The sequence below is a fragment of the Acyrthosiphon pisum genome, chromosome A2 (genome assembly GCF_005508785.2).
Source record: "Acyrthosiphon pisum isolate AL4f chromosome A2, pea_aphid_22Mar2018_4r6ur, whole genome shotgun sequence".
NCBI lineage: Eukaryota > Metazoa > Arthropoda > Insecta > Hemiptera > Aphididae > Acyrthosiphon > Acyrthosiphon pisum.
Genome location: NC_042495.1, coordinates 484,180 through 509,241, shown reverse-complemented (window position 1 = coordinate 509,241; position 25,062 = coordinate 484,180). Strand labels below are relative to the sequence as shown.

Here is a 25,062-nt window from a genome sequence, read left to right as displayed (position 1 = left end):
CTTGATGTACAAACGTATTAATAACAACGATGTCTACTTCAACAATTTTTATGATTTTCCATGTCAGTGAGTGAAGGGTGTTGAATCTCGCTGAACCTCCGAATATACTAACTTGACAATATTTTTATAGTGCATAATGCACAACGTGCACAAGTCGAAATGATAAATATTCAACGGAACATAAAGGTCTGGTGGTTAAATGTATTTTTTAAATTATATCATCTCTAGAAAATTCAATAGTTATTTTTTGAGTATTACAACAAAAAACAAAATGGATTTCGTTTAACTTTGTTCAAAATTCATAAATAGCCGTTTTTCCGTTTATTATGAAAATAATTGGGAATTTTTACACTTGACCCCTTTAAAATACCAAAGAGATCCAATTTTCTACCAGAAAATACGCTCAAAGATTGAAGATTTATTGCTCCATAGGTAACGCCAGACAAAAATAACAGACATGCATGATACACTCATGACTATTGATCCGCTTAGAATCTAAAATCTAATTTTAATTTTTTTAACCACTGTCCTTATTAATTGTATGCAGTATATTTTTATTAAAGCTAATTTTGCAGTTAGATAATATTTTATAATAATCATTATTATAAATGTATCTATTATTAGGTATATGCCTGTGTGAATTCGTGTATAATATCGATGTTGGTGTCACACGCGTGTATATTTATATTTCCTAAAGGTCGACCGTTGCTACCGTGTTCATATTAAACATTTTAACTATATACTATAATCATACAATTATATTGATCCTATGCGCTTTTGAATATTTCATGAACAATTTTTTATATACGGACACGGTGTGTTGTTTATTTTACTTATACAATGTAAAATAATGTAGGTAATCAATAAAAAAAATTTAGACTTTTGTCGTTGTTTTTGTATATTATGTACCAGCTTATAATTTATATATAGGTACACCTATAACACCTTTATCGTAACGCCATTGATTAACAGTTGCAAAAATATGTGCATATAGGTACTTTATTCGAGGTCGTTTTATTTTTTATTTATTTTATCACTATCAAGTCAGACAGTTTTTTCAGGTTGGTTTATAATATTATTTACGAGATTTTCTCGCACGAGTGTACACTATATTAAAAATGGATAAATATAATATTATATTATCTGGTGCATGGTGCAGGCTGTAACTTTATTATATCTGTTTTTACACTCGGTTAGCCTATCGAAATGATATGGGTTTTTCAATAATATTAGACATTAGCATTAATTAGTTTACTCATAAGTCATAATATTTTGTTTTCTTCGTTACGTTTTAATTATCACACGATAATATTCTGTCCTATTTCCATTACAGTAATTGACCATGTGTTATGAATTTTGCCCATAATATAATATATAAATATTTATAGTTTATTATATAATAAGTATGTAATAAGTATGTTTATACTGTTAAATGCAACCACATTACATGCGATTGATATATACGCTAAAATATTCAGTATTTACTGAACGGGTACAATCGAATGTGTGATTTTTGTTAACTAGGACAATGTACAGCTAATGACGACTAGGAAAAAAAACTGTACGTTCTAGGCATAGAAAAATGTATAGGGCATGTTTTTTTGTTTTGGAAATTTACGCAAAAAACCGGTTGAGTAGACTCTCGTGAGAATCTCTACACCGTGGTTGTACAAAGATAACGCACTGTGCATGTTAAATCACTGTATCAGCAGCAAAACTATAAGTGCAACAGTTATAGAAGTAAACAAGTGCTTATATATCTATAGGTAATGTAAACTTAACCAAATATCAAGTTTGGAATTATTTTTGTTGATTTAAAAATATTGCGTCATTCGGTGGGAATTTCTTATATTTATTGTCACAATGTCGCATAATATGTAAGTAGGTACATTATGCACCAGTCATTATGATGGCATTTAATAAAAAAATACATGTACCTATACTCGTAATGCTGATTGTATGAGTGTTGTTTAATATTCAAGTTATTATTATATAGTATATATACCAACTTAATCAAATATATTGGACTGAACAAACATCTATATTTTCATTTGCATAATATAATATATTATATTATATTATTACGAAATGTATATAATTTCTATTGACTTTTGTTGTAAATAGTGATTTAGTTAAATTTCGGTGATGTGTTTATTCTAATTATTTAGAGAAATGATTTTTATGTTAATTATTCTCAAAATGATGTAGGTCGAATGTAATGATAATATTTGATTTTTAGGTCGTTAAAAACTCGATTGGCGATAGTTATGTTATATATACCTACACAGTCGTATTGAACTACAGTGGACGTGATTGATAAATTAATTAAACTAACATGTATCTGGTTAATTGGCAGTGCAGTTATTATATTACATTCGTGCAAAAATTTGATCTATTTGTATCTTTACTCTCGCGTGGACAGTAATTTTGTTAAAAATAGAATTATTATTATTGTTCGGAGTTCAACGAACGCGTTTAACCTATCGGCGATACCTGTAAAATAGGTATAGGGTATATATATTATCATAAGTACTATCGATCTTGAATGTTTACCGCAAAAATCAGTCGGCGCGTCCGCCTTGGGTTGATCGTGGGGGCTGGGGTAGTTTATAGTATGAAAACACACAATGTATAATTATTGAACAGTCTTTTACACAACCCATTTAAATAAAAATTTAACTTTTTATTCTTACTACTTAGTATTACACTAATACAGTATTGTTTTACAGTACCTATGTTAATTGATCGGAAAGTCAGTAACTCCAGGGTCAACACAAGGGGGGACCCTATTTTAGGAGTCCGTTGAAATCTATTTGTAATTTTTGAATTATTACATTGTATTTTTATAAATAAAATACTTATTAAAATACTGATTTTATAGTAGTTTTGTAATTTTAAGCAGTGGGTAAATCATTTTATACCCATTTATATGAATCGTGTATATGTATACCCATATTCCTTTTAATGGATTGTATTTTATTGGAAGCTTTGTACAGGGCCCGCAAAAATATTTAGTAAGGGACCTGAGTAACTCTATAATTTATGATCTAGTGAGAATATTTTTATAAAATACATGATATATGATGGTTCTGTTTAAATATAGCTCACAAAAAGAAAAAATGTAAGCTTTTTTTATTTTTAAAAAAATGGAGTTTCCAACACTACGCAGTATTATTATACATCATGCAGGATAATTTTTCAACAGTAAATCGAGTAATACGCAATAATTACATGAAATTTTATCCTTGAAAGATTCAAAGTTAAAATTTAAATCGTGTATAGAAACATAGATATTGTGATTTTTTTATCCGGGTTTAAAATTGTCTCTATCTATTTATACTATATAGCCATATAGGTAGGTATATCGTATATATGTAAAGTTATAAACTTACGTGTATATGACTTAAGACAATCGTATAGCACGATTGGAATCATTCGATATAATAAACGAGGGACTTCGTCCGTGGTCCCGACCGATGGTGTAATAATTCCACCGAAGTATCACCGTGTGTCGCATAATAAGTATAATAATATTATATATGGTCGTTTATGGGAATCATCAGCGTACATTTTATCTTCCTCCGTCTTATATAATATCGGCAAACCAAACTGAACACGTGGGCGAGCCTAACAATTTTTCTACCACCATACTTTGTTATGTGCTGTCCGTGCATGAAATTGTATGCTATTGCCCCGGTGCAGTGTACACATTACACACACATATATATAAACACATACGTAGGTCCTTGCTGCTGCACGCGTGCATAATATATCTAAATGGAAATCGCGGCGATAGAGGCGTGGAAAAATCACCATTATACACCCGGCAAGAATAATATATATAATACACGCACAATACACACCGGCTTTCGGGGATATATAATATAACGACGCATAGGTTAGGTACACATATTATAATATTATACAGTATACACATATAGATTTTTTTTCTCGTCCGAAGTGCTATTATAAAATTCCCCGCAAATTATATACATTCATCCGGTAATGTGGTATTATATATTATACGCACGCACCTGTGCAGTCTGCCGATCAAATAACAGCAGTACAGGATATATAGATGATCGCGGAAAAATAATCGTGATCATGTTATGCCGCGTCGACGTCCCCGACGAACCAGGCCGTGACTTTGTTTTTCGGATATCCGATATGACGATTATATGTTATTATGGCAAGACCCGTCAACATTTATCTCCAACCCTACAAAATAATATAAAGCAAATGAAAAATTGAAATTGATAATCAATTAACTTTGAAAACTTAATATTAACGTATACTGTGTTCATATATAATAATAATTGTTAACAATAATACCAAAATACCGGCTGGCGGCTGTATATAGGTATTATAATATTATACCTTCGAAAATCACGGGCGTATAATATTGCGTAGTTAATAAGATATAGGTTGAAAAAAATTCGATTGTACACACGACCCTCACCGCGTGTAATACTACGTTTGACATAATAATATACCTATATTATATATATACCTACTGAGCTTTTATTTAATTTCCAAATTTCCAAATTTTTACCCTGTTGTTATTCGAAAACCCAAAGCCTAAGGGCAACGCTCGCGTACCTATTATACATACATATATATAGGTACTACGCATTGTAGGTATATATCACATCGTTCGGTTTTGCGCGCAGGTTAATCATTTTGCATGATTATTATTGTATTATGATGTAATAATACAGATGAACTAGGTAACGGTATAATGGTGTATCTTACAAAATAACAAAAACCGGGGAAGTCGATTTGCTGTATAGAAGGTTTCGAGTAGACTTACCGTCATCGAGTAGGTCACTGCGCAGTAATGGATGCGTTAAATTTGAATTCAAATTAAAACGATGAAAATATTGCACAAGCAAAACGGTTCTGAGCGGAGAAGGTGCGTCAGCTTCCAATGCTTCCGTACTTGAATCGATAATTGTATACGTTTTTAATTATAAAATAATTTGCAAATGTCCGTGATTTGAACTTCAAACGTCTAAAAAAAAAAAAACTGTTACCTACTGTATTTTCTATATTTTTTAATTTCTGTAAGAACAACTTATGAGGAACGTTGTATTTAATTTTAAAGATGTTTGACTTATAAAGTCTGCCGATCAAGTAACATTATAGACCTCGCGGAGTACTGAAAAACCATTGCATACGATTATATTATATGCGTCGATGTCGACGTCCCCAATGAAGAAGGCCGTGACTTAGTTTTTCAGATATCCGAGTTGACAATCGATAATAATATGATTATTGTAAAACCCGTCAACATTTTCCGGTAAACCCTACATAACTATATAAGTATATGGAAAATGAAAAACTTTTAAGGAAACATTGAAATTGAAAATCAGAATTTAACTTTTGAAACTTTGTATTAACGTACCTACTACCTGTATAAATTGTTTTGACCACTGAGTTACGGCGATCAAGCAGGTCGCACTTCGTTGCGAGGACGATGGACGCTGCAATTATTGGTGTGTGGCGTGTGTCAGTGTCACACAATGTATATCTAGGTTTTCGGTTGTAAATGAAAATAGAAAATTAAAAAACACAATCATTTCGTTTACACTATTATAATATATTATGTAACGTTACGTCTGTATGTTTAATCCGTCGAGTTTGAATGACGGTTATATTACATATTATACAGAGGTAATATACATAATATTACACCTACAGATACCTACCTCGGAGATCGTTGCTGCGATTGACGTAGTCCGCGCCGACCTATAATGACGATATGATCTTTGAGTCTTGCGTTTGTGTAATATTATAATATACGGTCAATCGCGTGCGGTTCTACACGCCACATCGTCTCCTTTCTGATTTTTCTGACCGGCGCGCGTCTTTATTAATTAGCATTACCTATATTTTTTTTATTTTTTTTTTTGGTTCTCACCCATTGTCTTTTCGTATAGTTTTTTTCCCAACGAAAACCGTCGGTCCGTACACATACATGGCGCTTTGCGGCTGTGTAAACTATTATGGCGAAATGGTCGTCCGTTTGTTGTGTGCAGCATACCGCGGTTTCGATTATATCGGCGCAACAACGACGAAAATCGGACGCGAGAACGGCTAGATGAAAATAGTATACAGCCTTGTTTTTAATTTTCAATCTCATTCGAATGTATATTATTTATTATTATCATTATTATACATGCTCGTATAATATACGCATAATAAAAAACACCGCAACTCCACGCCTCACGTATATCCTATATTTTCTGGTTACCGAATGATTATATTCGAATATATATAGCGAGTTAATCCTCTCGGTCCGCCCTCTGGCCGTGACACTTTCCACCAGTGTGGCATATAATATTATTATTACTAATCCAATCACACGGAAAAATCGACCGAAACGCGACAAAATACTGTAGCGGTAGTGACTTGTTTGGATACAGTCTATATAGTTTAGTCCATTAGCATGTAATACATATTTTTTTATTGGGCCAGATGTGTGTTGGGGGGTATTGTCGTTTTACACGATTTCAATGCGTTAAAATATCACTCGAAGAGAACTTTTCAAAACTAAACAATTTCAAGGACGGCGTATACCTATAAGCTGTCGGGTTTATATTTATTATTTTCTTCCATCGACCACCGCATTTATTTTATTTATTTAATGTACTTAGAAACCAGTTTAAAAACAATGTGTTCACGTAATACATTTATTGTAGTGAAAAATAGCTTGTCAAGTCAGTTATATTGTTATAGCAAATTATAGTTATCAGTTATGTCAAAAGTTTTGAAAACAATTGACTTTTAATCCATTATATTATCAACTTGGAAATGCCCAAACGTGTATTTTTTAATATAGTTTTGGATATACTGGAAACTAGAGAGTTTATAAACATATTATCTCGTGTAGAATGTAGATATAGGTGCTTACGATTAACAACTTACTTACTGAAATATTTTAAAATATCACGAAGAAAGATTTGCGTTTTAATTTGAAAAGTTAGTTTCTATAAAGTTTCATCGAGTCTGTGAAAACGTGGAATTTAATATTTCCGGTTGCGATATTATATTTCAACAATATATACATTGAGAAGAGAGATTAATTAAACGTCTTTACGTCTAAATTCTGTTGTGGTAGTTGCACAGTCGATCGCCGGTAGCCGTTTTAAAGTGTTAACTATCTGCAGATAATGTCAATAAGTTCAATTAACGCAGTCGGTGCTTTCTATATATATGTATTATATACAATATACTTTTCCTTTATATACATATACACCTATATAATACTTCTGAAATCGCCATTATCCGCGACTATTTGCTCTTGGCAGGAGATCAGTATGTGGCTGTAGATAGGTATAATATGTATTTCACTATAATCGAATATTTTCACATCTTTATTTGCCACCTTAGTCATTGCTACTAATATGCGTCTATTGATTGACGAATTTCGTCGTCTTTACGCACGGTAGGTATACCTTTATATTATGTATTAATATAATAATATAATGCCCATATACATGAATGACCCCGCTTTCTTTCCGTGTGATCAATTATATACGTAATGTATTATATATATATGAGCTGTTATATTGTATAGGCGCCTCGCGCGTATAGCGAGCGGTCGGTGGCAAATTACTTTTGAATTGGCGTGACGATCAATATGTGTTGATGATGGCGGTGGTATAGTGAGGAGTAAAGAAGCGCTTTTTTTTCTAATTTAATATAAAGACATCGCGGCTGCAAACGGTGGTAGCGGTGACGACGACGATAACGATAATGGGAATGAAATTATGTAAAGTTGTATTACTACATCGGGACATATGCGCTGCTGCAGTGCTGTATACAATGGGATGCCAATTAAACTGGCCAGGTGAAAGTTGTATTATGATATATCCAGGATTATGATAGAACTGCAGTTCACAAACCAAAACGACTCACGTTCTAATAATAATAATAACAACTACGCACGACGATACACACATAATACGAACGCACATACATAATATTAAATATAGCAGTATATAGTTACTCATATATATAACAATATGTAATATAAATATAAATCGGTCAGCCCTCGTGCGTCGAGCTCGAAACTTACGAATGTTAACATAATATATTATAATAATATGCTGTCGTGCCACCGATAGTATATTATCCAAACGAGTTTAGGCCACTGCTATTACCTATATTTTTTCGGGGAACACCACTTTAAAACGTTAACGCCCTGTGTTGGAAATATCATATTTTTACCCGTTGAATCGTCTTGATTAAAAATACATTGGCAGTAGATTTTTCATTAATCGTTTATACTTACTAATTAATTTATTATATGTTGTCTATGTAGGGGTAGGAGCGGCCGATTGAGGAGTTTGCCCGCCCTGTACCAGGATGACGACGATGGTAACGATCTCAGCGACCTCGGTCTGAGCACGGGGAAGAAGAACAACGCCGGTGACTACAATGAAGAAGAGATACTACGGGATAACGCGGCGGAGGACCATCGCAGTTGTTCCGCGGATAGCGGTGCTGATGATCGAGTACAGCACCAGTTCGGTAACCGGACTGAAGAACTGGCTGAAGAGGAGTGCGAGGAAGAAGACGTGTTCCGAGGAGCCGAAGAACCCGCAGCTGTGGCAGTCAAAGTGGCGACCGTGCAGACGATTTCCGCGGTCGCTCCAATGTCGACTGAGCCGGTGGTGGCCGAAAACGGATATGACAGGGCTATTAAGGACTACGTTGATTTCACCGAGTCCAAGCGAACTTCCGTGGCCAAGTGCGAAGAGCAGCCGCTGAAGAGTTGTAAGCCCGTCGTGGCTGAGATAAGGCGTCGGATGTCGGCGCCCAAAATCGAGGAGAAAGTCATGTTGCTCAAAACCCGGTCTCAGTCCACGAGAGACTTGAACTCCGCAGCCGCCGGTGAACTGCCCAAGGTGGACATTGGCAAGCGCCGAGAGATATTCGAGAAGATTTGTTCGGAGACGAAAGCCGCCGACGTGCAGCTCACTGTCACAGCTAGACAACCGTCGCTCGCTAAGAAGAAGTCTGTTAAAGAGTCACCGACACCATTGCCACCCGCAAGTGTTGCTGCTGCTGCCACGGACGATTTTCTACAACAAGTGGTCGAAGACATTTCTCCGCCCGAATCGTCGTTGCCAGGTAAGATTTAAAAACGTACGCTAACGTGTTGTGGAATTTATCATTTTTATCGAATTTAAGTTTTTAGTAAATTGTAGAATATATTATAATATATTGTGTATATTATTATGTATACCTAAGTAATATTATTTTAGATTCTGAGCGGAGCGAGGAAGCTATTGTTTTTACAATGGTGTTTTTTTTCTTTTTATATCCTGTATACAAAATTTCTTCCAGAAGGAGTGTTTCAATTTCAACATATAGTACCTTATCTTTTAGAAAATTGGATCAAGATGGTACTTTAGAGAAGTCAATTTTTGATTTTCTCAATAGTTATTTAATGCCACGGGAAAAACCATAGGAAAATTACGAAAAAACGCTAAAAATGGGATTTTAATTTCTAACGCTTTGTTTGTCACCATAGAAACGAATAAAAAATTATAATATTTTAATATTAATTCAACTTACATGATAAAATAAATAATAACAAAAATATAAAATATCCAGACTGACAAACCGTCTCCGCTCAGAATCGTTTTTCTTATACAATGATATTATATCATTGAATTCAAGCCTAATACAACCATTATACAATGACCCACTTGTAATCTACTGTACAGCAGAGCGACATCCACTTACCTGCTTTTTTTTAATTAAAATACAAACAATACTTATAAATATAATGAACCAACCTATATAAACAAATTGTTCATAAGAATTTCGCACTGATTTTTAAAAATTGGAAATGGTTTATTCTCTTTTTATATAATTAGTTATGGCTTGTTTGGGTTTTTTGTGCCATTGCAATCCATGCCATTATTTTTTATAAGTACACCTAAAAAATACTTTAAAAATATATTGGTATATATAGTATTATATAGATGATGGATGTGACAAATTTAATATGCAAAGTACTATGACACTGCATCGAAGGAAAAGATATTAATGTATTCGCGTATTATAATTTTTGTTAGACTTACGTCAATTCAGTGTATCATGATTCATGAAGTATAATTTGATATGGGCTATAATAAGATTTATAAAAAGCTAACCATTCCACAATTAGTAAATTGTTCGACAAAGCAATGTTTTCTTTATGAATTGATTTTCGTTCATGACTTTTTGTTTAGATGAGTGAATGTTCAAATTACAACTTAATGCAGTTCAATACAACGTACAAAAATATTGTCAGTACATTTTTCTATTTAGTATAGATTATATAATGAATTATATACATTTTAAAACTAAATAAATGTATTAAACTTTCATTTTTGTTTGCATATTTTCACATATTTTTGCATATTTAAAGTGCATATTTTAATGATATTCAGTGCATAAATGCATGCATATTTCGTACATTTTTTGTGCATATAATTCCGGGCCCTAATAATATAGTTACTTAGGGAAGCCAACAACTGAACTACACAAATCGCATTGTGAACAAAACAACATATAGGAACCCACAAAAGTTGTGTACTTTCATCTGATAATTTAAAATACAATACCTTTTAATAGCTCTTGGTGAAAGTATTTTAAGAAAAACGATTATTTTCATTTTGGCCGAAATGATAAATACACGCATATTGTATATAGGCACGCGTGATGTCTATATCATATTATATTCATAAATTCAACTTTTTAGAAAATGTTTCGACTATTTAGACTTTAGAACATTAAATTTATAATTTATAAACTGATAATCATAGATATTATATATGTATATTATGTGTACTGTGTATATATAATGGTATTTATTTTTTTTTTTAGGAACAGATTTATCTAAGGTCGTGGAGTCGCAAGGTGAACAAGTGACGTACAGTAGCGAGGAAGAAATACTGCAGCACCACGGTCTGGCTGTTGACTCGGAAGTAGAGGATGAAACGACTGCAGCGTCGGCGGATGAGGAGATGATGGTCGAGGAGGAAAAACCTATAGTAGCGCTGGAGAAAGAACGCGTTTGCATGGTGGAGGACGAGTATCACCATCACATCCGCCACCATCAGCAGCTCTCGTCCCTTTCCGATCTGGTCAGCCGGCACTCGATCGACAGCTTGGACCAGGAGTGTGGTCACACAGCCGAAGACCCGGACGACGGCAACTATCCGGGTTCGTGTCTGAGCGCGGAAGACAGTGGCGTGCACACCGAGGACATGTCGAGCTGCGTGAGCCAAGCAGATGACGAGGAACGGTCCAACTTGCAGCCTAGTCCCGTACTGCTACAGCAGCCCCCGAATGTCGTCCAACAGCACGTCGACGACACGTATAACATGGTGAGACTATATTATAATCTATAATAATATCTTAGGTATACGAATTATACCTACACGTGATCCCATTTGGGGAAGGTATATTCACAGCCACACTGGTATATCATATGGCGAACTACTACATAAGAATTAAACTTGCCCCGCCATCCTTACACCGCAGGTTAAATTAGGTTAGAGACTTAGGGCATACAACCTGCAGTGATCATATCCCAAATAAGGCGCAGATTTATAAATTTATAATAAATAATATATTGTTACGCCTTTTTATGTATCAATTTACGGGGATCGGGGAACGTAAATATTATTATTTGTTATTATTGTTGGCCCATGTGACATACACAGTATAAGTATATAAATAAAGTACATCCAATTGAAATGTACCAATTATATATTTATTTTATAGTTTACTACTTATTACTACGATTTTTTAAAATGGTTTTACATTTTCGATCTTTATAATATTATACATAATAGGAGATGTGAACCATATTTCTATAATAAGGAAGGCGCGAATCATTGGAGTTTGGAAACCGCTGGATTAGCATTGTAATATATATATTAGGTATACCTAATGACGTACTACGTGCTTTGTAACTATATAATATAGCTGGTACCATTATATTATATGCCTATAATAAAAACCGCCACCCGAGTTTATTACATATTATACACCGCATCACGTGGTTTAACGGATCGCTTACGAGATTTGATTGCAAACTGTAATGTCCCCCGATCGATTGTCATTATTATAATACATTGACCGCAAATTTGCAGGATTTAGCATATTTTATTATATAGTAGATAGATAATATTTGTACGATTACATTATATATACCTATAATCTATATATATAAGTTCGCTCGAATTGCTCTCTCGCAGACAGGCTGCAATGATTTATTATTTTTTCCTTTGTAATCGAATGAATTCTTAATCACTTCTTTGTTCGGTGTTTTTGAATACATGAAATCAGACTTTTGACTTGTGTCGATGTGCTTGTCTTCTTCAGGTACTCGAATTGACGCCCGTCAACGCACTGGAACCACCTAAAGAGAAACCACCTCCGCCACCCGTAGACACGTATCCAGACGATGATGGCCTGCAGGTGCAACTACCGCTGGAACCCGTAAGTGTTCATTATTATTTATCAGTTATCACCTATAATTTATATATGTGGTACTGAATTCCGTTTATTATTATTGTGTGCTGATGCCCAGGCCGTAGACAGCTTGGAGTCGGCCAAACGCATAAAGAAAGAAATGTGGATGAAACGTTCCAGTTTCCTTGGCCTGGAAGAATACACGAACGGCAACGCCAGCTACGAGCACGGTAAGTCTCCGATAAAACAACTTCGATATATATAATGAATGATCTCATACGAGCTGTGTATCTCATGCTTGCGGTGTATATTATGTGTCATAGATTTGGAAAACTTGAAGTCGAAACCGCCCGATTTGACATCGTTCCTGGAGGAAGAACGTCGGCTGGAAAAACTGTTGTACAACCAGAACAAACCCGAACGGCAACCACACGACACCACCAGGGTTAGTTTGTGGTTTATATCATATTATCATAGACTATGCAATATACAATATACAGCCATACCGGATGTTTCTACAGGATTTTCCGTTTACAGCACTATAGAATAAAACAAAAAAAAACATTAGAATCCATTTTTTTTTTTTTTTGTTAAAATAACAATCTTAGAACTCATCGATTAAGTACTTAATTTAAAACTACTGTTCATAAGTATGTACTCTTAAAAATTCTACATTCGCAATAAACTAAATTGGTTGTTGATTCTCACTCTACACTTTGGCATGTGCCATGTGTTCTTTTTCAAACTTTGTAAACGGAAACATGAAAACTACAGAAAAATCCTTTATAGTGTCGTATATTCGTGCATATTACGTATTAATCACGGTTATCTAGATACTCGTCTTCGAAGTTTATAGTAAATTATATAAGTTATGATCTTTTATCTCAGTACACGTAATCGCGTATTTGCAGATTTACGAAAACGTCAACAGCATTCCGTCGCAGAACGTGTACGTAGACGACGGTGGAGACAGTGAGAGCAGTCAGTATATGAGGGATATATTGCAGGTGGAAGAGCAGAGTAGATGTAATCAGTTGAAGAACAAAGCGGCTCAAAATAACATAGGTAAATTATGGTTAAATCTCTCTGACTCCCATGTATTATAAATTACAATCTATCCGAAATCTAGTAGTGGAAAAAATATATTTTAGTACAATATCCAATCGATAAGAAATTCGGGGTTAAACTGATATAGGACAATAGATCCATGTATAAAATAAAAATGTATTATAGCCTGCTTAGAAAAAGATTAACATAATTTTTCATAAATTATAAAAAAAATTAAAATTAATTAAATTATTCAAGTTTAAAACATTCTTTAAAAAGTATTTCATTTTTTAAAGATTACCAAGTGAAAATAATAAATAATAAATAATAATATAGGTAGGTACAGGAAATAGTTTTTTTTAAATCACCTTCTTTCAATGTAATTTTGTCCTAAACAATACACTTTACGACTTACGAGAATAATGAATTTGTCCTGTAAAATTAACAATGTGTGTTTTGTTGTTAGAGGGAAACATTCTACAGCCCGCATTGAACTCAGTTTTTCAACATTTTAATCTTTAACTTTATAATGTCTTTAAGAGAAGTCGATTTTAAGCTTTTTACAAATTATTTTACACCATTGTAAGAAATAAAATAACAAATCGCATTTTAATGTGGCCGGTTGAAATTCTTCTTCTTTTAGATAAAAAAAATAGTTACCAAAATCCGATAATTCTTTGAGGCCTGAGAGTTGTTCCTATAAAGTAATTATCGTTATTATAAAATACCGTTCCCTAACTAGGTATCGAACAGTAGATTAGTGCCTATTATAGTGGTAAAGTATTATAATTAAGGTGGCAACTAAAATATAAATATAATTGGGAACGGCCCCTTAAAATAATAACATAATGTCATAATATATTATAAACATTTGACAATCATACTCAAATAATATAATTAGGTTTTATTATTATTTTTAAATTGACCATTTCTCATTTTTCATATTTTTAATCTGATTTTTGTGCTATCCGTTAGTTTTTTTGCCCAGGATTTTTTAGTACTTATAGAATATAAGAATAATATAATATTTTGACCTGGATTGACGAAATCTATAACCAATGTACCTACGCGTACTATAATATTATAAACACTGGGATATTGAGTTATAGAAGAGGAATATTATATTCGACGTGACGTAACGTATTAATTGTTGTTGGGTTTTGGCAGGCGAAAAATTAGTGAAAAAGTTAAAAGAACTTGAAGAGGATCTGAACAATCAAGAGTGCGCTCGGGTTGGATCGGCGCACTGGTTGCCGCCGCCCACTCGTCACTCCATGCAAGACATCTCGTCAGCTGCCTCGGTCGCTAATGCCGGACCGCAGCCACCGCCACTGGACCACACTCAGTCCATGCCAAATTTGGAGGTGAGCACCGTTTGATAATATTTTGGTTCGATTTGAACTATTCTCCCACCTGTTTTAATGAATTTTCACGAATCATTCGAATTACATTAAAGAATAAATTGTATAACGACTGTTGGCCTTTTAGCTAACGCACTAAACAGCATATTGAGGTGATTATACGCTTTAACGACCTCATGTATATGAAACCCTCTATATGAAGCTTATATTTGCCAGTACTTTATAACTTCCTCGTAACCATTCGAATATTTGATGGAAATGAAAAATTCAACTTTACCAATTTTTCTGTTTTATAAATTGGCCATTTCAAATCTGCTCAATAAGCGAGTATAACTTAGATAACCTAGTATTTTTAGTTATTTTATTTGAAATTTAGGTAAACTAAAACTAACGATTGAGAGTATTTATAATACAGCAATGAGTAATTATTATTGCAAATAGTGATATAATCAGTATGGAGTCTCAATTCTTATCAAATAATAACTCAACTGAACATTTTAACAGTCGAGATACACATCCCCAGTTTTACCAAAAAAAAATAATTTTTTGGTTGAATTCTCTTACACAAGGTCGACTTGACTCACCCAGGTGAGTCAACAAATAACAGATCGCGCTAAAATATTAATAGGTATTCCCAAGGCCGTAGCTGGAACACATTTTCGAGAGGGGTTTATAACCGAATTATATAATTTCATAAAAATGTATATTATATTATAATATCACATCTAAATAAGGGTTTTTATGCATTACATGTGTGATAAATGTATCAGTGGCGTACACATGACTTCTGAAAGGGGGAAATCAAAAAAAAAATTACATTGCTAAAGGAGAGGGGAAATTTGGAAAATCCCTCACACTCTTAAATTTTTTTACTTAGGTAGTAAAATATTTAACAATAAGGAACAATGAATGTAATTTGAATTGATTCAAAATTCACATCAAACACGATATGGTAGATTATCCACTCAAAAGCCAATGGGAGGAGATCTGACCCCACGTCCCCCTTAGTATACGCCACTGAAATGTATATAATTTTAAATTTTATATTGTTATCGTATATAAAGTCTAGCAGTCTTTTTTTGTCTTATGCGAAACAATTGATCACAATCATCTTAGATTGATTTCAATTTGTCTATGTACACTCAAATAGCTAAGACGTTCTTAGTCTAATGAGCTTCGTAAATAGTTTTATTAATCTTTTCAATGTAGAAAACGTGCGTTTTGGTGTTGATGTGGTAAGTCACAATTGGTATATAAATGTATATCTATAATTTCAAAATAAAAGATGTATTTGCAAAGAATTTAAATGTAATTTCCAATTATATTACATTAATGTCTATGCTTCATAGCTGAATTCGGGTAAAAACTGTTAAGATGTAGACAATAGATGTATTGACAATTTAGTGTTAAATAAGTTATCGTCATCCATCAATAAATCGTTTGTGGCATATATTTATTATACGTAGCCATATAGCAAATACCAACAAAATTTCTACTCCCACGATTATAATATATCTATGTATAATATTATACTATATATTATAAGGTATAACAATACAAACATAATACTATAGGTACCAGTTATCATATTATTAGGGAAATGTGGTAAATTATTATGATTAATTAAGTTTCATGAATCAAATGAATTAACTAAAAAAGTTTCGAGGGGTGTTGACCCCCCACCCCCCTTCTCATAGGATACCATTGGGTATTTCATTTTGTCTCGCAATAAAAAAAAAACAATAACATTTATACATACTTTCCCGAAAATTAAAATGATGTATTTAACATATTTGCTAGGAAACTAATAGCGTAAGTAACTTCGTTGTAATATTAAGATTTGAGAAATTTCAAATTCAACTTGACAAATATATAATATATATGCAAGTATTTACGGTACAAGTATAAAAATATTTTCAAGTTTCCATCTTCGACAATAAATTATTATAAATTAGATTCTATTTTGTGAGTCAATAGTTTTTATCGTTAATTGTTCGTCATACCAGGAAAAAATAAAATAATAAAAAGGTATTCAAGAAAGGCAACAACTCAAGTACCTAGGTAACCCTCCCACTCGGGTTACTAACGTCACTGCACATACTTGTATAGTGTGTACCTATATATGTAGTATATTATATATTATATCTATATGATTTTGGATAACATATTAACTTAATCATTAACCGTTGCCACGTTTGTGCATTTACAGCAACAGCAGCCTGTTCACAGCACCAGTCAACACCATCAGCCCGAAGATTTCACTTGGTGCGTATGATTTTCGTATTGTTTTTAGTTTTTCACCTGTTATTAATATAATACTATCTAGTTATAGGGATTTAATAATTTAAAACTTAAACGTGTTAAACGACCCGAACACGATATGCATATAGCCACAATGCGTATAGAAAACGATAGAAAACGATAGAAATACTCATTTCCTCTCTCTTTTGACAGCTTTTTGCGTCGAGTAGATACTCCAGATATTAATTACACAATACGCAACCTACCTTTGACGACTTCTGTTCGGTGTTCGCCTCGCACTAAAAAGCAAACGTCAACGCGGCCACGATTCAAATGAAAAACGAGTTATAACTTGATACCTACTAGAAAAATTAATTTATAATCTCACGAGCGCGCTGTATAGTCATGCATTGTCCATTTGTCCCGTTCGAATACTTTTAAAGTGCTGTGGGTGTTTGTTAATTTATTAATCACAATTCGGTGATCACACTTGTTGCGCGTCTCGATCGTATAGGTACTGCAGGACCACGCTCGCACGCCTGAAATGAAATGTTCATAATAGTAAACCTAATCACTATTCATTTATACCGATTGAATCGAATCCGTTGGACATAGGAAATCAAAGTAATACGGTATTTCTGATTTTAGGTCTTCTCAGAACGGTTGTCCCAGACCGGCCCAGCAGAGCGTCTACGCCAAGAGAAAGCCGATTAACGGTCAGTCGGAAAAATATAACTATCAACACTGGCTCATTCAAGTAAGTCGAACCGAAGTTTGCCACATCGAACGCACTATCTTGGTACGAATATATTATATTGCTTTATATTATTACTTTGTTTTTAGGAAGCAGAACACCGCCGTTTGGTCGACCGGTGTAATCGTCAAGTGCCACCCGGCGCAATAGCGTCAAACCAACCGCGTTCGCGTACCAGACCGTCTCTGCCGCCTCCTCCACCGCCAGCACACAACAAAAAACCTCTGCCTGACTCAGTCATTAACACTCTGACTCAACGCGTGCAAGAACGTTTGTCATTCAACGATTTTCACAGGTGATTTCCGTTTAATGAAAAATGAAAATACCGGTTGATCCATTTGACGTTAAGACACTATTATTAATTCAGAATCTATTAAAGTCGTTAAAAATATTTTTTTTACATAATTTTAGATCGTTAATAATGAAATAAGATTTTTCTAAACATTATATATTTTAAAAAAAGGTATCATCATACTTGAGTTTTTTTTTCTTTTTTTATGACAATATGAATTTAAAATTCCTTATTCAGAATATAATTTGGAATACTAGTAGACTATACTATACTATATTATACATTGTATTGAATTTTGGAGGAGTAGTTTATGAGTTTAAAGTAATTACAATTTAGGTATATGAGCGAAGTGGTCAGGCCGTCAGAGGTATCCCGCCAAATATTAGTCCACTACTTCACTAATCTAAATTTTAAATAGGTAGGTACTTCTTTTTTTTTTGATTGGTCGTAAGCATCGGCAAGTATGGCAATTAGCATTTTGTAGTGGTGTTGAGGAACACGTGTACATGGGGCGAGGATTCGTCACTAAAAACACGGGTGGTCACCCATCCGGAACTAGATACGTCGGTCGATGCTTGACCTTAGAACAAGTTAGTAACTGAGGCCAACCATCGAGCCACAACAGACCCCGAAAAATGGGTACTTATAAGTAAGAATTAATAAACGATCTGTCTGAAATTTTATTTTTATAAATCAAAATACTCAGAATGATATTCTACTTTAGATTATGAAATTAAAAATGTGTACTGTCATAAATAGAAAAAAAAATGATAAAAAATAATTTTCCTCAAAAATGTTATTCTGTAAAAACTAACAATTATGTAAAATAAATATTTTTAAAAACATTAGTGTTTTCTGTAACATTGAGTGCCATAAATGGATCACCGTGTATACTTTTGGGAACAAATATAGTTTACCCGGCCGTTCCCGAATTGACATTTTTTTATATGTGTATTTATATTATGTTATAGAAATTAGATAAAAAAATATAATTTGTTTAAATATCAACGGTTTTTAGTAAAAAATTCTAAAACTGGTCCATCTTTAATTTGGGTCTTTGTCCACCAAATTTTTCTGAGCTTTGAGCACAAAAAGTTTATTCTTCGATTTACTGAAAAAATCCTTGTAAAAATGCAAAGATTAAAATATTTTTTAAAATTATAATTTAACATAATATCAAATATTTATTTTCAAAAAAATGCTTTCTTTAATTTACCTTCAAAATACATGTATTAAAAAAAAAATATTTATAAGGGAGCCAGCATAATTTATACAGCCTGCTTTTGTCATTTAAATGACACAAGAATACCTATATTTACAATGGATTTTCGGGTGCGACTTTTATAGACACGATCACATCACCAGCGACGCTGCTCCACAAGAATCAATGTTGAGCGTCAGTGGCAAGAAGAAGTGTTCGCACTGCGCAGTGGAGCTTGGTCGCGGTGCTGCCATGATCATTGAGAGCCTGCAGTTGTTTTATCACATTGAGTGCTTCAAGTGTTGCGTTTGTTGCGTGCAATTGGGCGATGGCTTAATGGGAACTGATGTACGGGTCAGGAACAAAAAGTTGCATTGTCACAATTGTTTTTCGAGTGATGATGGTACGTCTTGTTTGTTAAATGTTAATCACACTTACTTTTAATAAATCAGTAATCAAGTGGTCGCCGTGATTATAATATTTTGCCATTGATGTGTTTGCAGGAGTAAAATTCAGTTGCGTATAGGAAATACGTTAAATGAAATTGTATTAAAACATATAAAATGCGAATTCAAGTGTTAAATTTTTAAAAATATTTTATTTATGTATAATACAATATTTTATGATACTATAAAGAGAAAGAAGGAGAGAGAGAGAGTAAAATTGTATTTTGTTGTTGTTGTGTTTTTTTTTTTTTTAAGTAATGTAAACAATTTATTTTTTCAATTTTTATTGATGTCTATACTATCATATACTTACATATATAAAATAAATAATAATACATGCAAGTATATAATTATTGTTATTATTAATAATATAATATAGTTTTATAGTAATTTAAAATTGTATTTTATCTATCGTTTTGCTTGCGGGCAATTTTGTTTTATTAAGGTTATTGCAATTTCTTTTTGGCCTGAAACAGATATTAAAAAAATATTTAAGAACAAACTTTACAGGAATTCACTCTAAACAGTTTTGAATTTTCTTACCTAATCGTAAGTGAATGTATAGAGCCAATATGACTACATGAACAGGTACTGAAACATGTTCAATTTTTGACAGCCATATCTGAAAGGGCCACAATATTATTATACTTATCAATAAAATAATAATTACATAAAATAATAATATTTCAATACATTATATTTGAAAAACAAAAAAATGTTCAATGTTAAATATATATTTTATGTGATTGAACTGTTTTACATGTATTTCATGGGACAGACATTTAATAAAAATAATTTATATTAAAATATGCTATTCTCCGTATAATGTACTTTAATTATAAAATGGGAAACATAGAATTTTAATACTAATCTTACTTGTTTAAGTAACTCTCCAGCTTTATCGAGGTCGCCCCTTAGTGTCAATGCTACCGCTAAATTATAATAAAGAACAGCCTTGGCAGATTTCTGTTTGTCTGGTTTCCATTGTTCAATTCTAAGCTGTTCATGTATTTCAGGTTCAATATCATCAAAAGCATTGGACTCTTTTAGCATATCTATGGCTTCATTTGGTTTATCTGACAATATCAGTGCTTCAGCTGCATATAAATGTCCTAAAAATCTACAAATAAATTTTTTATAGTTTGTAATGTAGCAAACCTACATGTTATTTTAAACAGACAATGAGATTCATAAAACTGACTTACTTATGAACTTTATTGATTTTGTCAGACTTAAGTAACTCTTGTGAATACTTCAATGCAACCACTGGATCTCCTAAACACAAGGCTATATATGCTCCAGCTGATTGAATGCAGCCAAAAAGATAGTCTTTGTGTGGTGTGTTGATGGGTGTGTGAGAAGGTGAACAGTCAATAGTATCATTGTGAAGTAATAAAACTGCATTACGAACACACAAAGAACCAAATTCTAGACTTGGCATTGGAATAGATGCAGAAACTGCTTCACAACTGTAATGTTTGAAAAATAATAAATTCAACAATTTTGAAACACAATTTGTTTTTGAACTAACCTGTATTTCGTGTCTGGAAACAACTGTGATTTCAAAATAATTTTTCTGTGTTTACCAGAGCCAACAACACCTTCAATATAAGGTTTCTTAAAATCAAAGTCTCTGTCGTTGCTCTAAAATAAAAATATACGTGTGCATTTTCATACTTTATAGTTTAATGTGCACGCCTACTTACTTTTTTGTGAGTCATAATACAACATTCTGCTAATCTTAACCATAGCCTAGGGTTCATGTGATAAGTTTGTACAGCTTCAATTAGACAGTCAAATGCTTCTTCGGGTTTTCGGGCATGTAACAGACTTATGCCCAAGTTGAACATAAGCTCAGTTTTAATGCTCGCACCAATTATATGAAGTGGTTGACCTGATAGACTACCTTCAGCTACTCAAAATCCAACATTTATCATTGAATAAATAATTTATAGTTTATAACAGGCGTCTCCAACCTACGGCCTGCCAAGGTTTTTGCACGGGCCCGCTAAGCTAATCAATATTTTGAAAATAATATATTTAATATATAATTCTCCTTTAGTTTTCCTTGTTTTTAATTTATTGAATTAATTAATTATTATTATATTTTTTTTGGTGTTATGAATAACGGCTTATAATTGTCATATATAAAAATGTTGGCCCACCGTAAAAAAAGGTAGAGACCCCTGGTTTATAAGATTTACAATTGGTTATTACTCCATACCTTGATTAGGTTTTGTTACATCAATGATGTTCTTTTGGTGTTGAACAATTGCTTTGTAAATAGACGTGAATGACAAGGTAGGTTTTTTAGCGTAATGATACAAACAAGCTACGTTATTATTTATTAAAACTGAAGAAGACTCTCCAGTCTCTCTGTAACAGAAATTTTGATGATTAATGAACAGCGTAATAAGATTAAAATCTATAATGTGAAATATCCTTACATAAAGTCGTCTTTCACGGGAATTTGTTTCAAAATTGCTAGTGCTTCTTTATGATTGCCACGAAGGTATTCTAATTTTCCTATTAAAAACATTGTTATAGAGTCCTGGAAAAGTATAAAAGAAAATTTGTTAACAAAACTGTTTTACTTGTTTATAAAAATAGTAAGCGAATACTTTACTTGTTTTTCTTTAATTGTATTTAATTGTTGACTACATTCATCAAATAAATTTAACTCCATTAGAGACCTAACCCGATACTGGATAAGGCTGACTCGAAATGCATCAGTAGCAGCATCTAAATTAGCTTTCTACAAAATTGGAAAAATTAAGACATAGTTCTTTAAAAATTTGATTAATTACAAATTCGGTCATATTATAAAGGTAATATACTTTTTCTGTTTTTTCTGTTTCATTGTGTATAGGACCCCCTTGATCTGCACTACCAGTTAATATGTTAGTGGCATTATCTGTTGATACAAATTGACTTTCAATGTAAGTAATCAATTTCAGTGCTTCTGCAGGTTTGTTAGTGTCTATATGTAATTGGACTATCAGTAGGCACACTTTATGAGCCAAACTTTCCTCTATAACAAAGTCAATAGTTAATACCTATAGGTGCACAATAATTAAATATAATGTGCATTAAACAATTACCTAGAGATTCTATAAATGAGTAGACTTTGTTTATCATAGCCAGTGCTTTGGTGTAGTGTTTCAAGTGGTACAAAAACACGGCATAGTTATAATAGTAAATGCAGTTTTCAACATCTTCTAAAGAATCCAACAGTTCTAGATTTAATTCCACCTGTAAACAATAGTCGATGACATTATTGAAAACGAAAACGAGTTAAATTATACCAATTAAATGGTCATATTATAGCAAACTACCTGCTTACAGACATCTATAAACGACTTTTGAAACTTGTCGGCCGTGCACAGGCCGCTTTCGTAGAACTCAACGATGGCCTTGTTGAGCAGTACTTTGGGATCGTTGGGCCTCGAAATTTCGATTCGCTGCAGATGTTCTAGGCAAGATTTGTAATTTTTTTGTTCATATTCAGCCAATGCTTGCTGAGCCCAATCGCGTTCTTGGTCGGTTATATTAGCAGCGGTTCCTTTACCGTTCGGTTCCTGTTTGTCGGACATTCTTTCCGCTTGTTGTGGAACTATGTAGGTACTACGTAAAAAAAAAGTAAAAACTCACAATGTAGACTTCAAAACAGTAGAACGTGTAACTTTGGAACTCAATTTAAATATGAAAATAGGCGTTCGTGTATTTTTTTTTAACGTTTCAAACGTTTCAAATTTCGATCACAGATCGTCGATTGACTATCGTTTTGTCTTTAATCAAACAATTCTCTTATCACAATAATAATATAAACAACTTTTTTAATGAAATCAAAGGCTTTGATAAAATTGCATTGATTGAAACATGGACCATGGTTGAAGATCTATGGATAACGATAGCACTTTGGTAGTACACTACTATAGTGCTGCTTCAACAACAGACTTGTACGGTTACGGTTCATTAGACCGTAGTTTTTACTATTGTCGTACGTGGCGCGCTCTATCCGTTCCGATAGATAAGATAAAGTGATAACCTCTTCCCTACTGTAATGCAGGGCTGGGCAACTGGCGGCCCGCGTACCATTTTTTACCGACCCATGCTAAATTTAAATCTAGTTTATGAAAATATAAAATGTTAAGATTTTTCTGTGTTTTATTTTATTATATTTATAAAATTATTAAAACCGATATAATATTTATCGTAAAAAGTAGGTATAAATTATTCTTACCTAGTATTGAACAGAGTCGGACTGGCCCGGACCGCTAGTTCGCAACTGCGGACGGGGCCCCGGCTTCCTTATGGTAATTGGGGGCCCCTGATTTTGTACCTATTAATATTATTATTTTTCGTTTAGGGTAAATAGAAATACGAAATAAACATTTTTTTTTTTTCAAATCAGAAAACGTATTTTTGTTTACAATCTTGAGAAGTTCTCAATAATTATTAAAATAATGACATAGTCATTCTACGAATTTAATAGCTGTCAAATACAAATATGTAAATATGTATATATTGATTATAAATAGTGTAAAATTGTTGTGGCTTTTAAGAGGACGTTACACCCGAATAATATGTTGTCTCCGCCTTACACACGTACGGCATAGCAATAGCATAGCAAAAACATTGTGGCACGGCAAAGAACCGATAAGGCTACAGTCATAACGGAGAAACAAAATTTTCACCGCTTATATATAATTTTGGCTGTGCAATATCGTTTTTATTTTTTTGATACCACTTATACGTAAAAAGTTCCTATTGTTTTAAAATCCATTATTATTTGTGTTTTTCAAACTTTAATAAGTTTTTTTGAAGTTCCGTTTACGAAAAAATAAAAACGATATTGCACAACCAAAGTTTTTTTTTTATGTGGTGAAAATTTCGTTTCTTAGTTACGACTGTGGCGTTCTCGGTTCCTTCCCGCGCAAAACAGCTTTTTTCTATGTTGCATACATTATTTTGTAAGACGGTATTAGTATTACTTGTTATTCGCATTATCACTATTTGTAACTGAATTATTATATATTTTGATATTAAGTATTGTACTCGTGCACAATTTGACACAATTTGAATCGGTGTTTTTCTTTATAATGTTTGATGTCACAGGTGGTGTAGCCAGTGTAAGTGGCGTAATTTGAGAGTTGAATACCTGGATAGGTACACTAACGTATGTGTATCCCTTAAATAGGTATGTTCCACGCGGAGGCGTATTATAAATAATTACAACA

The 25,062-nt window shown here is 33.0% G+C and overlaps 2 protein-coding genes across 3 annotated transcripts in view; one reads left to right on the top strand and one right to left on the bottom strand.

Moving 5' to 3' along the window:
• Positions 1-20,012, top strand: part of LOC100569280 — a 59,194-nt gene extending 39,182 nt beyond the window's left edge. Inside the window, exons 4-15 of one of the 2 annotated variants that reach the window (XM_003246589.4) lie at positions 8,327-9,138; positions 10,885-11,387; positions 12,391-12,507; positions 12,599-12,710; positions 12,804-12,925; positions 13,392-13,545; positions 14,695-14,891; positions 17,098-17,153; positions 17,778-17,886; positions 17,973-18,178; positions 19,523-19,779; positions 19,880-19,931. In XM_003246589.4, the coding sequence (XP_003246637.1) occupies positions 8,327-9,138; positions 10,885-11,387; positions 12,391-12,507; positions 12,599-12,710; positions 12,804-12,925; positions 13,392-13,545; positions 14,695-14,891; positions 17,098-17,153; positions 17,778-17,886; positions 17,973-18,178; positions 19,523-19,779; positions 19,880-19,902 (2,668 nt within the window). In that variant the 3' untranslated portion in view covers positions 19,903-19,931. Of the gene's footprint in view, positions 1-8,326; positions 9,139-10,884; positions 11,388-12,390; positions 12,508-12,598; positions 12,711-12,803; positions 12,926-13,391; positions 13,546-14,694; positions 14,892-17,097; positions 17,154-17,777; positions 17,887-17,972; positions 18,179-19,522 lie in introns of both variants that reach the window. The other variant, XM_003246590.4, reaches the window with a different exon arrangement.
• A 147-nt stretch (positions 20,013-20,159) lies between these two features.
• Positions 20,160-23,692, bottom strand: LOC100167445 (CCR4-NOT transcription complex subunit 10). The gene is made up of 12 exons (XM_001945474.5): positions 23,158-23,692; positions 22,924-23,074; positions 22,660-22,853; positions 22,449-22,577; positions 22,270-22,373; positions 22,047-22,198; positions 21,529-21,734; positions 21,354-21,466; positions 21,028-21,291; positions 20,699-20,942; positions 20,366-20,444; positions 20,160-20,289 (listed from the first exon to the last, which is right to left on the bottom strand). Exons 1-12 carry the CDS (start codon positions 23,413-23,415, stop codon positions 20,231-20,233), a joined length of 1,953 nt encoding a protein of 650 aa, XP_001945509.2. The 5' UTR covers positions 23,416-23,692; the 3' UTR covers positions 20,160-20,230.
• Between the last annotated feature and the right edge of the window lie 1,370 nt (positions 23,693-25,062).